This window comes from Chanodichthys erythropterus, chromosome 15 (genome assembly GCF_024489055.1).
Source record: "Chanodichthys erythropterus isolate Z2021 chromosome 15, ASM2448905v1, whole genome shotgun sequence".
Lineage (NCBI taxonomy): Eukaryota > Metazoa > Chordata > Actinopteri > Cypriniformes > Xenocyprididae > Chanodichthys > Chanodichthys erythropterus.
In genome coordinates, this window is record NC_090235.1 from 16187933 (window position 1) to 16203157 (window position 15225).

The 15225-nt window shown below is 45.4% G+C and overlaps 1 protein-coding gene across 2 annotated transcripts; it reads left to right on the plus strand.

The window, feature by feature from the left end:
* Positions 1–1293: 1293 nt before the first annotated feature.
* LOC137001983 (uncharacterized) lies at positions 1294–13433 on the plus strand. Of its 2 annotated transcripts, none has more exons than XM_067361379.1 (9): positions 1294–1328; positions 1504–1562; positions 4130–4191; positions 4422–4704; positions 4787–4923; positions 5003–5047; positions 12498–12780; positions 12939–13075; positions 13185–13433. In XM_067361379.1, exons 2-9 carry the CDS (start codon positions 1552–1554, stop codon positions 13187–13189), a joined length of 963 nt encoding a protein of 320 aa, XP_067217480.1. In that variant the 5' UTR covers positions 1294–1328; positions 1504–1551; the 3' UTR covers positions 13190–13433. The 2 variants fall into 2 exon arrangements, with proteins under 2 accessions (XP_067217480.1, XP_067217481.1); XM_067361380.1 differs by having other exon boundaries at positions 1312–1328; positions 1508–1562.
* The last annotated feature ends 1792 nt before the right edge of the window (positions 13434–15225 follow it).

Below are 15225 nucleotides of genomic sequence, written 5' to 3' on the forward strand. Positions count from 1 at the left end.
GAGCTGAGCATGCATGACAGCGTGCATACAGCAGTATCAGTCTTTGTAACTCATGATTAATCCACCGGATGTTCTTCCTCTGTTGTTTATCTGGCTTACCGCCACTTGAGGTTGCAGCATGCTCTCTTTACCCCGTGTACCCACTTGTTAATCTTTGTTGTTGGTTACAAAAGTATCAAACTCAAGAAACTAACTTTCGCAACTGTTGCTTAGTCATCTTATCTTATAACAAACAAAGGAAGTATTGCACTTACTTAATTTCATAATCATTCATGCATTCATTGTTCCTTAAACCTACATTTGTAAAGTGACCTTTGGTGTTGGAAAGGCACTAGATATATAAATACAAATTATTATCATTATTATAATTCAAGCATATATGGCCTTAACTTAAAAGCAAGCAAATAACATAACATTGAAACAGGTAAATATCAATATCAAAAACAATATATACAGATATCTTTGAACGAGTCAAAATTAATTTATCAACTAAAACTCAAGCAGTTAGCAGAGGATCTGATCCCTTTTAAACTCACTAAAGCTCCTGTATTTTTAGAGGACGGTTACAGGAGGTGCAGCACATTCATTTCATATACGATCTCCTGACAGCTCTCCCTCTAGCGAGACAAACCAATATGGTGGCGTATTGACTGGGATGAAATAGAACAGTATACTGACTACAACTAAAAGAAAAAAAATACCAAATTAAGAATTCTCCACTCTTCAATTACAAGTACAAAAAATTGTTAGCCTTTATAGACAGTGTTTCTTGAGTAAAGAAAATGCTGTACTTATTCAAACATCAGGGGGATATTCCAGAAAGCAGTTTGTGACATACCTGGGTATGTTTAAGAGTAAGTAAGCAGATAACCTTAACTTTTGGTTTCAAAAACGGAGGTAACCTTTAGGATATGTAAGTAGCCATAGCAAGCTATGTTCCAGGGTTAGTTTGCTTAAGAGGTATTCAGATGGGCATGTTATATAATTAATGTAATATAAAATATGATAAAATGAAAGACTTTTTGGAGATATGAAGGATGCACTACTACTCTATAGGTACTCAAGATTAACATGAGATTGGCATAAACTGTGTGTGATACCCCACACCTTAAAGAACCTATCAGCCTGTGCCATCTAGAGTTTCATAACAAAACTTTGTATTTGTTTCATCAGAATAAAGGCTTAAAAAAGGGACTCTTTTGTAATAGGTTCATTTAATCAGATATCAGATCAGACTCATTTGGTTGGGAGGGACTTAATTCAACAATAAATAGAGCATCATTTCTGAGCTCAATATTATTCAACTAGACCCTCTTCACAGACTGCTGGTGTGTATTAATATTCATATCTATGTTTATTAGCCTATTTTTGGTTTGAAATGTTTTGAATGCATAATATTCCTCATATGAATAATATATTGAATAAATAAGACATCTAGCAATTGTTTATAAAAAAATATTAATTCAATTTATTTATTATATAAAAATGTATTATTTTGTTTAGTCAGATAACTGCTGAATTGTGAAGGTCTTCTGTGAGGTTGATACATTGATGAATTCCAGGTGAGTTGAATGTTTATGCACTCTCTACACCAGGGTAATGTTACAATTGGAATTGAAAATAAAAATGTAATTTATTGAATACAGTTTTTAAATAAATTTAGTATCACTTTCACTAGTGATACATTTGCAAAACTCTTGGCACAAAATTCTAAACCAATCACACATGTAATACAGCTGTTTGTTAAAAAGACTACAATAGTTGTGCTACTTATGTTTCCTTTCACAAAACCATTATATCAGAGTAAATGTCACGTTCATACTTCAAAAATAAATAAACCAAGTGAGTTTGTTGATAATTAAGAGCAGCTAGATTCAATTTCATTAAAAACATCACAGTTACTTATTGCACAGTGTGCTTCATTAGGTGGTAATTGTTCAGTCTATCGAATGGAGTGAATTCCACTCAGTTATATTATATCACTAAATTGACTGTTTAAGGCCCGAGCACCAATGGTGTGAGGACTCTATTGTAATTGCTCGGCCATTTATTTTTTATTTTTTTTCCTATGAAATGAATCACATTTTTGAGGGCCTAAACATGCTCAAAAACTCAAGAATCTTTGCACATGCATTGGACGTGGTGAAAATGTACTTCTGATATGGGTTTCAGAATTAGATGTGGCAAAATGGCTCAATAGCACCACCTACAAAATTTAAATTAGTAAGTTTTATGTACTGTTTTATGTCATGTTATGAAATTTGGTAGACACATGTAACAGCCTAATACCTACAAAAAAGCCCCGGTGTTCAAAATCTGTAAAACCAACAGGAAGTGAGAGATTTTAAGTTTTCTCTGCAAAATTTCGTCAGTTTTTGCCATTTCCAGATGTTGTTGTCAGGGTTATGTCACTTCAGTCTTGTTTATTTCTTGGTTTTGTGACAGAGCTCTGACACTCCCGTTCTTGTCGTGTTTTTGTGTGAGCGTACGGTCTCGAGTGTTCTCGGGGCTGTGCGCTCTCTTGTCTGCGTGCCTTGTTTCATGTTGGGAGCGTGGCGTTCGGATCCCGGCACTCGTGTCTAGTTTGGTTTCGGTTTCGTGTCGGGATTCGGACACTCGCGCTCCCAGTCCTGTCTTTATTGTGAGCGCACGGTTTGTGTGTACTTTCACTTGCCGTGAGCTCTTGTCTCATGTTTTGTGTAGCACGCGGTTATTTCCACCTGCCGCGTGCTTTCATGTTTTTGTCTTGTGTTGTGTAGCACGCAGTCTGTGTTTCACGGGCTGCGTGCTCTCACGTTGTCTTGTTTTGTGTGAACACGTGGCTTATGAGTTTTCATTGTCACGTGTTCCTGTCTCGTCTTGTGTAAGCACATGGCTTGTGATTTTTGTCTTCATTGGCCATGTGCTTGTGTCTTTGTTTTGTTTGGTGTGAGCACATGGCTTGTCACGTGTTTCTTTGTGCCATGTGCTCTCATGTCTATTGTCTTGACCCCGCCCACCTTGTTACCTCATTATTGGTTGATTTGCCCCACCTGTCCTCCCTCGTTACCTGCCTTGTTTGCTCTCCTATTTATTCTCCTTGTGTTTGCAGTCCTGTGCTGGTTCGTTGTCATATTTTCCCTGGTGTTTTCGTCAAGTCAAGTTAAGTTAAGCCAAGCCAAGCCAAGCCAAGTCAAGTCATGTCTTGTTTTTTTGTTAAGTCTGTTTTCCCCCACGGGGTAGTTTTTGTTGTGTTTTTGTTTTATTTTTTTTAATCATAAAAAGCCCTCTTCCCTGCAAATTGAGTCCTCGCTCCTTTCACCACCTCCAAACCTGACAGTTGTACTTTACCAAACTCCTCCTAGAGCTTTAATCAGATCAACATCGTATTTGTTGTTGTAACTCTGTATCCAATGTCCGATCTGCCACAAACTTCACATGTTTTATTAGAGTACTGGCCAGATCTACATGACATCTTCATACAGTAACTGAAGAAATGAGAAATCATTCATGCACATATTAAACAAAAAACACCTATATAGAATTATGCAGTAGGACAATGTTTGATTATAAGTCTGTCTAGCATTGTTTTGGAATGATCTGATGCATTTTGATATGTAAAGGTAGTCTCTGTGTTTCTTGAAGAGGAGTTTTGGTCCTGCGTTTAAGAGGTCACTCAAATGTTTGTTTAAAAAAACAAACAAGCAAACAAAAAACAACAACTTGTAATTTCTGTCTTTGGGATCAAACAACAATCTGCTTAGCTGGACTGGCTGACTCCAAGACCTTCTGATTTAGGGTCCTGAGTGTTGATTTGGAATTTGGCTCTTTTTCACAGTTTGAAGGAGTTATTTATGTCTGATTAGCTCTCAGTTCCTACACACGTGTAATACCTGCTTTATCCAACATTCAGAGAAGTCACAATAAGCTCAAATTATCAAAAAAACCTTTCACTCTTTTTTTACGAATGAGTCAAGCAGTGTAATTTGCCTTGGCAAATTTTGTTGCACAATGATGAACAATTTTCATGTCTTTAAAAAAAAAGAATAAGTGCCAAACTTTGATGGCAATTAAAATGTATGCATTGAAATAAAAAAATTATTCCTTCATATGCTGAGATGAGGTGATGTGTTGTTGTGTCTTATTTCAGGATGGCCATCCGAGTGATTGTGTTTCTAACACTTACTGGACTGTGCGTCGCTGATTCCAAAGGTACGTTTAAAATAATACAATTAAAAAATTACAGGATTTAAAAATCTGTAACTATTGTGTATCATTACATATAAATCAGATTAATGGATTAACATTATAGGCTGAAATATGGTAATTGAAAACTTTTGATTTATTTATTTATGAACACTCCATGATAGAATATGTTTATGCACATGAAAGTAAAAAAAAAAAAAAGATAAGGTTATTGTTTGTTATTTTATGTTAAACAGTGAATCTTGCTCTTGGAGCCACAGCTGTCCAGTCTTCCACATACGATCATTTAACAGCTGCTCAAAATGCTGTCGATGGCAACAGAAATTCAGATTACCATCATGGGTCATGCAGTCATACTAAGGGGGACAGTAACCCCTGGTGGAGAGTTGACTTGCTGAATGTCTACAAGATAACCAGAGTTAGCATCACTAATCGTAGAGATTGTTGTGCAGAGAGAATAAATGGTGCTCAGATCCGTATCGGCAACAGCCTGCAAAATAATGGCAACAATAATCAGCTGTAAGTATCGTCTCTCTCTGTCATGGTTTTCCTCTGACAGTCCTGTCAGTCCTGTCCTCTCTATTTCTGTGTTTCTTTACAGGGCTGCGACTGTTGTGTCCATCCCACTTGGAGAGACAAAAACATTTGAGTTTAATCCTATTAAGGGACGATATGTCAACATTTTCATACCTGAGCGCAATGAATATCTCACACTGTGTGAAGTCGAGGTATTTGCAGGTAAGGGACAGAAAGAGAAGCAGACTCTGTAATGGAATTTATGTACTTATTAATGTGTGTATAACTGTTATTATTACAGACATTGTGACAGAAAAGGATAAACCATTGTACATTTGTGTTCCAAGTGAGTGTTCTTCATCTCTTTGAATTTTGTCAGTAACACATAATATAATATTTTTAATGACTATATTCTTACAGAACATTTGGTAACCCTTAAGGGACAATGTGCAGTGTTAAACAGCAAAATCTCCAGAGTTAAATCAACTCTGCTCAGAGTACATATGGTTCTTCTCTAAATAGTGTTAAAATAACACTGAAGCAGAGTTAAAGTTAATGAGATAATTAAACAATTAAGTGATGATTGAGCATTAGTGATGAACACCTGCTGTTAACAAGCAGAATCACTGCAGAAAAGAGAAACACAAGAACTACAACTGACGTCAGTCACAGCCTTATTAATTGTTTAATTATATCATTAACTTTAACTCTGCTTCAGTGTTACACTATTTAGAGAGGGACCATATGTACTCCGAGCAGAGTTGATTTAACTCTGGAGGTTTTACTGTATACGTGCTAACCCTCTTTTAGGGGTTGGCAAAGGTCAACACAACAAACAAAAATCTTAGTTCCCATTCAGTCGGTCACGTTCGACGTACGTCGGACAGACCGACGAATAGGAATCTCGCCAGAGAAGCCAATCTACTTCGAGTGTAACTAAACGAGCCAATGCACATTGGCATGCAATCATCTGCATCAGCTGCTCACCTCGCAGCGCGGGTATATAATGAGCAGCAGGTGCGTTGCATCTTCAGCTTTTCGCTTCGGAGCCGAACTACTGCAAACACGGTGGTTTCTACGAGCGAGTGTTTGAAGAACGGACTTCAACGAGCCAGCTCTCTCTCTGACTGCTCTTCTCGTCCGGTGCAGGAGGAACAGCACAGCAGCGGGGCCGATTTTTTCTTCTTTGCTTTGTGTTTTGCCTTTTTTATTTGAGCAAATTAAGCTGTGTATCAGCGTGAAGGCCGTTTTCACGGCTGGTGACGGTGCGCTTTAAGAGCGCTAAAAAGCTGTTCTCACAGCTGGTAAGAGCAGCGTCTGCAAAGAGAGTGCACACGACAGGCTGCACATTCCCTGTCTGTGCTGCAGCGGCTATTCCCCTGCGTGCTTCAGCACCTAAAAGAGTCAGTCCTTGAAAGAGCTTACACGAGTAGTTCGCGTCTTTTTAAAGATGTCGTTCTACTTGTGTGCTGCTGGATGCGGTCGTTACCTGGCGCCCCGGGATGGTCACCAACGCTGTATCACGTGCTTGGGCTTAAGGCACGCTGAGGCGGCGTTTGTGGACGAGTCATGTACCCATTGTGGGATGATGACCGTCGCGGAGTTGCGGTCTAGACTCCAGTTCCTGCAAAGGGGCGGAGTCCCGGTGCCGTTGCCTCGTTCCAATCCTCCTCAGAGGGTTGCTTCGGGCAGCGGCACTGGTGACCTGAGGATCACGGTGAGCGCGCTTCCTTCGGGGAACCAACCCCCTAGGAACCCTCATCCCTCCTGCACTCCGCAGCCAGTAGAGCTGCCGGGGGAGCGTGGTGGACCACCCCAGAGGTGTGTACCATCCGTATCCTTCGGAGCTCCCCAGGATGACCGGATGTCGATCGCTGCATCGGAGGGTGAGCCTGATACTTCCGCGGATGACGATTCGGCGCAGCTGCCTCCCTCGGGAGTGACAACTGTGCCCGATTCAGACCCGGAAATGATGGCTATGCTTTCCCGGGCCGCCAACAGGGTCGGGCTCGTGTGGAATCCTCCACCGTGTCCCGAGCCCTCGAGGTTGGACGATTGGTATCTCGGGGTGGCAAGGGCTGGTTCTCAGCCCCCACCCCAGTGCCTTTCTTCCCGGAGGTGCATGAAGAGCTCACTGGCACGTGGACGGCACCTTTTACTGCCCGAAACCGTGTCGGTGGGTCCTCCTCCCTCACCACCCTTGACGGCGGGGCAGCGAAGGGTTATACGCGCATACCCCCTGTGGAACGGGCCGTTGCTATGCAACTGTGCCCTAACTCCACCTGGCGGGGGGAGCCGTCTCTCCCTTCCCGGGCCTGTAAGCACTCGTCGGATCTTACCGGCAAGGCTTACCAGGCCTGTGGGGAAGCTGCCTCTGCCCTACACGCTATGGCGTTGTTGCAGGTCCATCAGGCCAAGGCACTGAGGGATCTGCACGAGGGTAGTCATGACCCACAAGTTCTTCAGGAACTTTGTGCCGCGACGGACCTCGCGCTTCGTGCGACGAAGGTTACGGCGCGGTCAGTGGGTCGTGCGATGTCCACACTTGTGGTCCAGGAGCGCCATCTCTGGCTGTGTCTCGCGGACATGAGGGATACCGACAAGGTCAGGTTTCTTAATTCCCCCGTGTCCCAGACCGGCCTCTTCGGCGACGCGGTCGAGAACTTTGCCCAACAGTTCTCGACTGTACAAAAGCAGTCTGAGGCCATCAGTCATATCCTGCCGAGGCGGTCAGCTGCTGCTCCACCACCGCCCGCAGCACCTCAGACTGCTCGTCGCCGAGGGCGCCCCCCTGCGGCCGCCCCCGCTCCCGCGCCCCAGCAGCAGCAGCCTCCGGCTAAGCGGCGCCGTGGAGCCGGTCGCGGTCGGGGCGCCCAGCCCGTCCCGCCACCCCCCAAGAAGAAGGGTGGCAAGGCCAAGTCCAAGCGGCCCTAGGACGGGCGACCCGGAGATGGAGAGGACTGCTCTACAGGAGGTGGTGACCGCACCGCTCCTTCCCCCGGAGGAGGGCCGGGTGGAAAATCTTTTGTTTCCTTTTGTTTTTGTTCCGCCGCTGGCCCAACAGCCAGCGGTACCCAAATTCTCAATAAAAGAGCAGTTTCCTCTATCTCCGGGTCCGAAGAGGGCTCGGAGAGCAGTGGGAGGGCAAGAACCTCACCACTCTCATCCCCTCTTCTCTCGCCAGCGGACAGCAGCGAGCAGCAGGCAGTCAAAGCCTCGACTGCTCCCTCTGTCCACCCGTGGAAGCAGGTAAGTGTTGCACAGCACACTGTGACGCCGCGTCGGGCCGCCTCGCAGAGAGAGCCCCCGGGCCGCGTCCCTGCGTTCCACCTCGCTGCCCCGCTGCGGGTGCGCCTGTGGTTCCTCTGGTCCCGCTGGTACGGTCTCTGGGGGCCTGGTTAGCGCTCACCAGTCCGTCCCGCTGGCTCATTCGGACCATCAGGCTCGGCTATGCGATTCAGTTCGCCCGGCGTCCCCCCAGGTTCAGGGGTGTCCACTTCACTGTAGTGAAAGATGTCGATGCCCCTGTCTTGCGTGCGGAGATCGCAGTCCTACTGGCGAAGGATGCGATACAGCCGGTCCCTCCAGCCGATATGAGGTCAGGGTTCTACAGTCCCTACTTCATTGTACCCAAGAAAAGCGGCGGGTTACGACCGATCCTGGATCTGCGCGTCTTGAATCGGAGCCTTCACAAGCTACCGTTCAAGATGCTCACGCAGAAACGCATTTTCGAATGCGTCCGTCCCCGGGATTGGTTTGCAGCGATCGACCTGAAGGACGCGTACTTTCATGTCTCGATCCTTCCGTGACACAGGCCTTTCCTGCGGTTCGCGTTCGAAGGTCGGGCATATCAGTACAGAGTCCTACCCTTCGGGCTGGCCCTGTCTCCCCGCGTCTTCACGAAGGTCGTGGAGGGAGCCCTTGTTCCCATGAGAGAACAGGGTGTTCGCATTCTCAACTATCTCGACGACTGGCTCATTTTAGCACAGTCCCGGGATCAGTTGTGCGAACACAGGGATTTGGTGCTCAGACACCTCAGCCAGTTGGGGCTTCAGGTCAACTGGGAAAAGAGCAAACTCGCCCCGGTGCAGAGGATCTCTTTTCTCGGTATGGAGTTGGATTCGGTCGAGCAGATAGCACGCCTCACAGAGGAACGTGCTCGGTCAGTGTTGAACTGCCTGAATACGTTCAACGGCAGGACAGCGGTCCCACTGAAATTCTTTCAGAGGCTCCTGGGGCATATGGCGGCTGCTGCGGCTGTAACACCGCTCGGTCTGCTTCATATGAGACCGCTTCAGCACTGGCTTCACGGCCGAGTCCCGAGATGGGCGTGGCAGCGTGGCACGTTCCGGGTGTCAATCACTCAGGAGTGCCGCCGAACCTTCAGTCCGTGGTCGGACCCCTTGTTTCTTCGGGCAGGAGTGCCCTTAGAACAGGTGTCCCGGCATGCTGTGGTGTTCACAGATGCTTCTGCCACCGGCTGGGGTGCCACGTACAACGGGCATGCAGTGTCAGGGGTTTGGACGGGACCCCATCTGCATTGGCACATCAACTGCCTCGAGTTGCTGGCAGTACGCCTTGCTCTGAGCCGCCTCAAAGGCCTGCTACGGGGCAAGCATGTACTGGTCCGTACGGACAACACTGCGACCGTTGCGTACATCAACCATCAAGGTGGTCTACGCTCCCGTCGCATGTCGCAACTCGCCCGCCATCTCCTCCTGTGGAGTCGGAAGTTTCTGAGGTCGCTTCGCGCCATTCATGTCCCCGGTGTGCTCAACCGTGTGGCCGACGAGCTATCACGAGCTGCGCTGCCAGGAGAATGGCGACTCCACCCCCAGGTGGTTCAGCTGATCTGGAGAGAGTTCGGAGAGGCTCAGGTAGACCTGTTTGCCTCACCAGAAACCTCCCACTGCCAGTTGTTTTACTCTCTGACCGGGGGAACACTCGGGACAGACGCACTGGCACACAGCTGGCCCCGGGGCCTGCGCAAATATGCGTTTCCCCCAGTGAGCCTACTTGCACAGACTCTGTGCAAAGTCAGGGAGGACGAGGAGCAGGTCTTGCTGATTGCGCCTTACTGGCCCAACCGGACCTGGTTCCCAGAACTCTCACTCCTCGCGACAGCCCCTCCCTGGCCCATTCCTCTGAGGAACGACCTTCTTTCTCAGAGACGGGGCACTCTTTGGCACCCGCGTCCAGACCTCTGGAAACTCCATGTCTGGTCCCTGGACGGGACGCGGAGGTTCTAGGTGACTTACCCCCCGAGGTACTTAACACCATCACTTCGGCTCGCGCACTGTCTACGAGACGTGCTTACGCCTCGAAGTGGAACCTGTTCGTCGAGTGGTGCTCTTCTCGCCGGGAAGACCCCCGAAGATGCTCGATCGGTGTCATGCTTTCCTTCTTGCAGCAGGGGTTGGAGCGTAGGCTGTCCCCCTCCACCCTCAAAGTCCATTCTGCTGCTATCTCCGCTTACCACGACCACATAGATGGCAAATCTGTTGGTCAGCACGACCTGGTCGTCAGGTTCCTTAGGGGGCGAGACGGTTAAATCCTCCTCGTCCCCCTCCATACCCTCTTGGGACCTTACTCTGGTGCTCAGAGCACTTCAGATTGCTCCCTTTGAGCCTTTGCTGTCAGCAGACTTAAAGATTCTGTCTATGAAGACTTTGCTGCTGGTGGCATTGGCCTCCGTCAAGAGGGTAGGGGACCTGCAGTCATTTTCGGTCGACGAATCGTGCCTACAGTTCGGGCCGGGTGATAGCCATGTGGTACTAAGACCCCGGCCTGGCTATGTGCCCAAGGTTCCTACCACTCCCTTCAGGGACCAGGTAGTGAGCCTGCAAGCGCTGCCCTCGGAGGAGGCAGACCCAGCCCTGGCTTTGCTCTGTCCAGTTCGCGCCTTGCGACTGTACATAGACAGAACTCGAAGCTTCAGGACCTCAGACCAGCTCTTTGTCTGTTACGGAGGCCAGCAGAAGGGAAAGGCTGTCTCCAAGCAGAGGATGGCCCACTGGATAGTGGATGCCATCGCCCTGGCTTACCAAGCTCAGGGCGTGCCCTGCCCGCTCAGGTTGCATGCTCACTCCACGAGAGGTGTGGCATCCTCCTGGGCGCTGGCTCGTGGCGCCTCGCTAACAGACATTTGTAGAGCTGCGGGCTGGGCGACACCTAACACGTTCGCTAGATACTATAGCCTTCGTGTCGAGCCGGTCTCCTCCCGTGTTCTCGCCTCAGGTCAGAGGCACGGAGAGGCCCCGGCTTAGTGTCGGCTTGCTGCGCTACATGCGCGTTCTATTCTCCAGAGAGTCCCTACGGGCAGACCCTGTTGAGTCCTCCGGTTACCCTTCGGCAGCCGACGTGGCGGAGCGTCTGGCGCCAGGCCTATACTCCGTTGTATCCTTGAGAACCGGATTTAGGCTGGGTTCCATATGTGTGACCCTACGGGGATCCCATATGGCTTTTCCACGGCTGCTCTTAAACGAAGCCTGTGTCTTTCCCTCTGGGAGAACCCATCTCTATCGAGTTGGAGTCACCCCAGTTCTTCCATATGTAGCACAGCCCTACAGGGTTAGTCCATATGTACTTCTCCACATAACTCCTTCGGGGAAGGATGTGGCTTCCGCAGCGTTCCTTCAAACGAAGGTTACGCTTTCCCAGCGTTATCCAATAGTCTCACTGAATGGGTTTTGGAACAACAGTGATCGACCCTCTCTGTGTGTTAGCCCTGTCCCACCGCCCGCAGGCAAGGGGGTTCAGGTGGCTTACAACAGAGCGCTGGAGGAGGGCAGCTCCTGTGGCGCTTTGGTAGGGATTCCTATTCGTCGGTCTGTCCGACGTACGTCGAACGTGACCGACTGAATGGGAACGTCTCGGTTACAAAGGTAACCCTCGTTCCCTGAAGGAGGGAACGGAGACGTACGTCCCGTCGCCACAGTTGTTGTCCTGCTGTGCTGCCGCCTGCTTGGTTCGGCTCCTCAGCGAAAACCTGAAGATGCAACGCACCTGCTGCTCATTATATACCCGCGCTGCGAGGTGAGCAGCTGATGCAGATGATTGCATGCCAATGTGCATTGGCTCGTTTAGTTACACTCGAAGTAGATTGGCTTCTCTGGCGAGATTCCTATTCGTCGGTCTGTCCGACGTACGTCTCCGTTCCCTCCTTCAGGGAACGAGGGTTACCTTTGTAACCGAGACGTTTTAACCATAACTTACCTTCACATTAAAAATAATAAACTTCCCTATATAGAAGGAAAGCAATTTCTATCAAAAATGGGTGATTAAATCCCTATGGGTTTCATTAAAATAAAATCTAAATTTTGAACAAAATCTATAAGTTTTGAACTAAATTCACAGTACCACCAATGGTTAGCGCTTGTCAGCAACAGAACACAATACAGTTATCTGTAGCAAGAAGGAAAAAAATCCATGTGTCATGTTACCCTCTGCAACCCTCTTCCTCTTATCTTGCTGTGAGGCAGTGCTGGCTTTATATGCTGGCTTTCCCCAGGCTGTAGCCAATCAGTGGAGCTGAGGTGAATGGGCAGAAAATCAGCAACAGGTCAACCCAATCACCTCCATGAGAATGGTAGCAGTAGACATGAGGGGAAAAACACACCATAAAGCACATAGAACAATCACAAATAAAATACGTCTCAGGACGTGACAGAAAGCTGTGTAATAATCATTTGGATTACATAGTTTAGTATTATTTTGCCCATTATATTGGGATTATACTTTAACACATTTAAGTAAAAAAAAGGAAACATTATTGTTTATTATTTTATGTTAAAAAGGAAATCTTGCTTTTGGAGGAACAGCTGTCCAGTCTTCCACATATGATCATTTAACAGCTGCTAAAAATGCTGTCGATGGCAACAGGAATTCAATTTACACTAGTGGGTCATGCAGTCATACTAAAGCAGACTGGGACCCCTGGTGGAGAGCTGACTTGCTGGATGTCTACAGGATAACCAGGGTTAGCATCACTAATCGTGGAGATTGTTGTGCAGAGAGAATAAATGGTGCTCAGATCCGTATCGGCAACAGCCTGGAAAATAATGGCAACAATAATCAGCTGTAAGTATTGTCTCTCTCTTAATACTTGCACAAAAGGTTGGAAAATTAGTAAATACGATAAAATTACTTTGAATAAATACTTTGACATAAGCTTTAATATGCTTCATGCTGTTTTGATACGCCCCTCTCTATTTCTCTGTTACTGTGTTTCTTCACAGGGCTGCAACTGTTGGGCCCATCTCACTTGGAGAGACACGAACATTTAAGTTTCATCCTATTAAGGGGCGATATGTCAACATTTTTGTACCTGGGCGCACTGAATATCTCACACTGTGTGAGGTTGAGGTGTTTTCAGGTGAGTGATAAAAGGAGAGAGACATGATGTGTAGACATTTGTACTATATGTACTATTTATACTATGTGTACGTTCCCTTAATGATGTTTTGTTCTGTTTTCATTGCCAGATTAAGTGGAATGAGATGATGTTACACCACAGTCCACTGATCCTATAAGCAAAATACCAAACTACTGTTTTCTGAGCAATACTAATATTGTGCTTTTTTCATTGTTTTCGTTTTACTTTTGCACCTTTTATTCTTCAGATAAAAAAGTTTCAGTGCACATTCAGTAAAGGAATGAAACGGTTCTTAAAATGTACCTATCTTTTGTCCATCTTTGTTTATCTTTGCTTTCTACATGAATAAATGACTTCAGCATTGCATGTTGTATTTCATGTTTCTGGATCAAAAAGGCTCATTTAGATATTCACAATGAGGAGGTGGTGTAGTGTTACATAGCTACCCATCTAGAGTTGAGGAGCTGGAAACAAAGTAAAGAAGAATGTGTGTGATAGCTTCAGGGAAGAGCCTGGCCAAATTAACAAACAAAACAATCTATCTAATCCAGAAATATCTCTAAATTACCTGGAGAAAGATAATCTATAAATATATATATATAACTCTTCCCTCTCTCCCTGTTCAACCATAAAAAACAAAATCAGGATTAAAAACAAAAATGGTTCCCTCCTCTTACTTTCCCCCAAACAAGAAAGAATGATCCAATCGCCTCCAACATCAACTGACTGAATACAGCTGGTCAGTCAGAGCACCTATTATGATGGAGGAAGACAAAGAGAGAGCAGAGAACAAAAAATACATCTGAATACAACACAAAATATACAGACATAAATGTATAACACAACGCTATAAAAAATGTATGGCCTCATACATAACAATAGTGTTATGAAATGGACTCATGAAGCTAATGTATGAAGTTAAAGGGTTAGTTCACCCAAAAATTTAAATGATGTAGGTAATTACTCGCCTTCATGTCGTTCCACACCCGTAAGACTTTCATTCATCTTCAGAATGAAACACGATGGTTCAGGCCTGCATTGACAGCAAGATAATTAACAATTTCTCTGCCCAAAGCTACTAAAGACATATTTATAACAGTCATGTGACTGCAGTGGTTCAACCTTAATGTTATGAAGCGACAAGAATACTTTTTGTGCGGCAAAAAAACTAAATAACGACTTTATTCAACAATATCTTCTGATGGGTGATTTCAAAACACTACTTCGTGAAGCTTGAAACCTTAATAAAGTATCAGTATTTGTGAATCTGCTATCATTGATTTTAAAAACAACAAAACATGATCAAATGCTAAACAATTTCTTATCTTAAAGCTAATAAGATTGGCCTTGATTTGTTTTATGTGTATATTTTTAACAAGGCTTTTAAAACTGATAATCTGAAATCAAATGTTTTTCCTCTGATACTTGTTCAATAAACTCAGCTCTAATTGTAATATTTAAAGATTCTGTTGCAGGTACAGCTGCAAATTAAAAAAAGTTGGGACATTTTGTAAAATGCAATCAAATCAAGAATCTGTGATCTTTCTGTGATCTGATCATTCTCTTTCAACTTTAACTGACAAAAGAAGGCAAGGCAAGGCAATTTTATTTGTATAGCACATTTCATACACAATGGTAATTCAAAGTGCTTTACATAAAGAAGAAGAATAAAAATATAACATAAGGAATAGAAATAACAGTAAAAACAGATAATTTTGCTATTTGGATTTAAAATGCATTACAAGTCAGAATCATGATGATACATAAAATATATAAAAATACATTAAAAATGAAATAAAATCAGGAAAATAATTTAAAGAATAAAAAGATAATACGTATAAAATAAAGTGCAAACAGTGCAACAGTGGCTACTGTTGGAGCACACCTGATCTCTTCTGGAAGCTGGTTCCAGCTGGTGTAACAGCTAAAAGCAGACTCTCCCTGCTTTGAGTGAACCCTTGGTATTTTTAAATGAGTTGATCCTGATGATCTGAGTGATCTGTTAGGTTTATATTCTATGAGCATATCTGCAATGTATTGAGGTCCTAGGCCATTGAGTGATTTATAAACAAGCAACAGTACTTTAAAATCAATTCTAAATGCAACTGGAAGCCAGTGCAAGGACCTGAGGACTGGTGTGATGTGTTCAT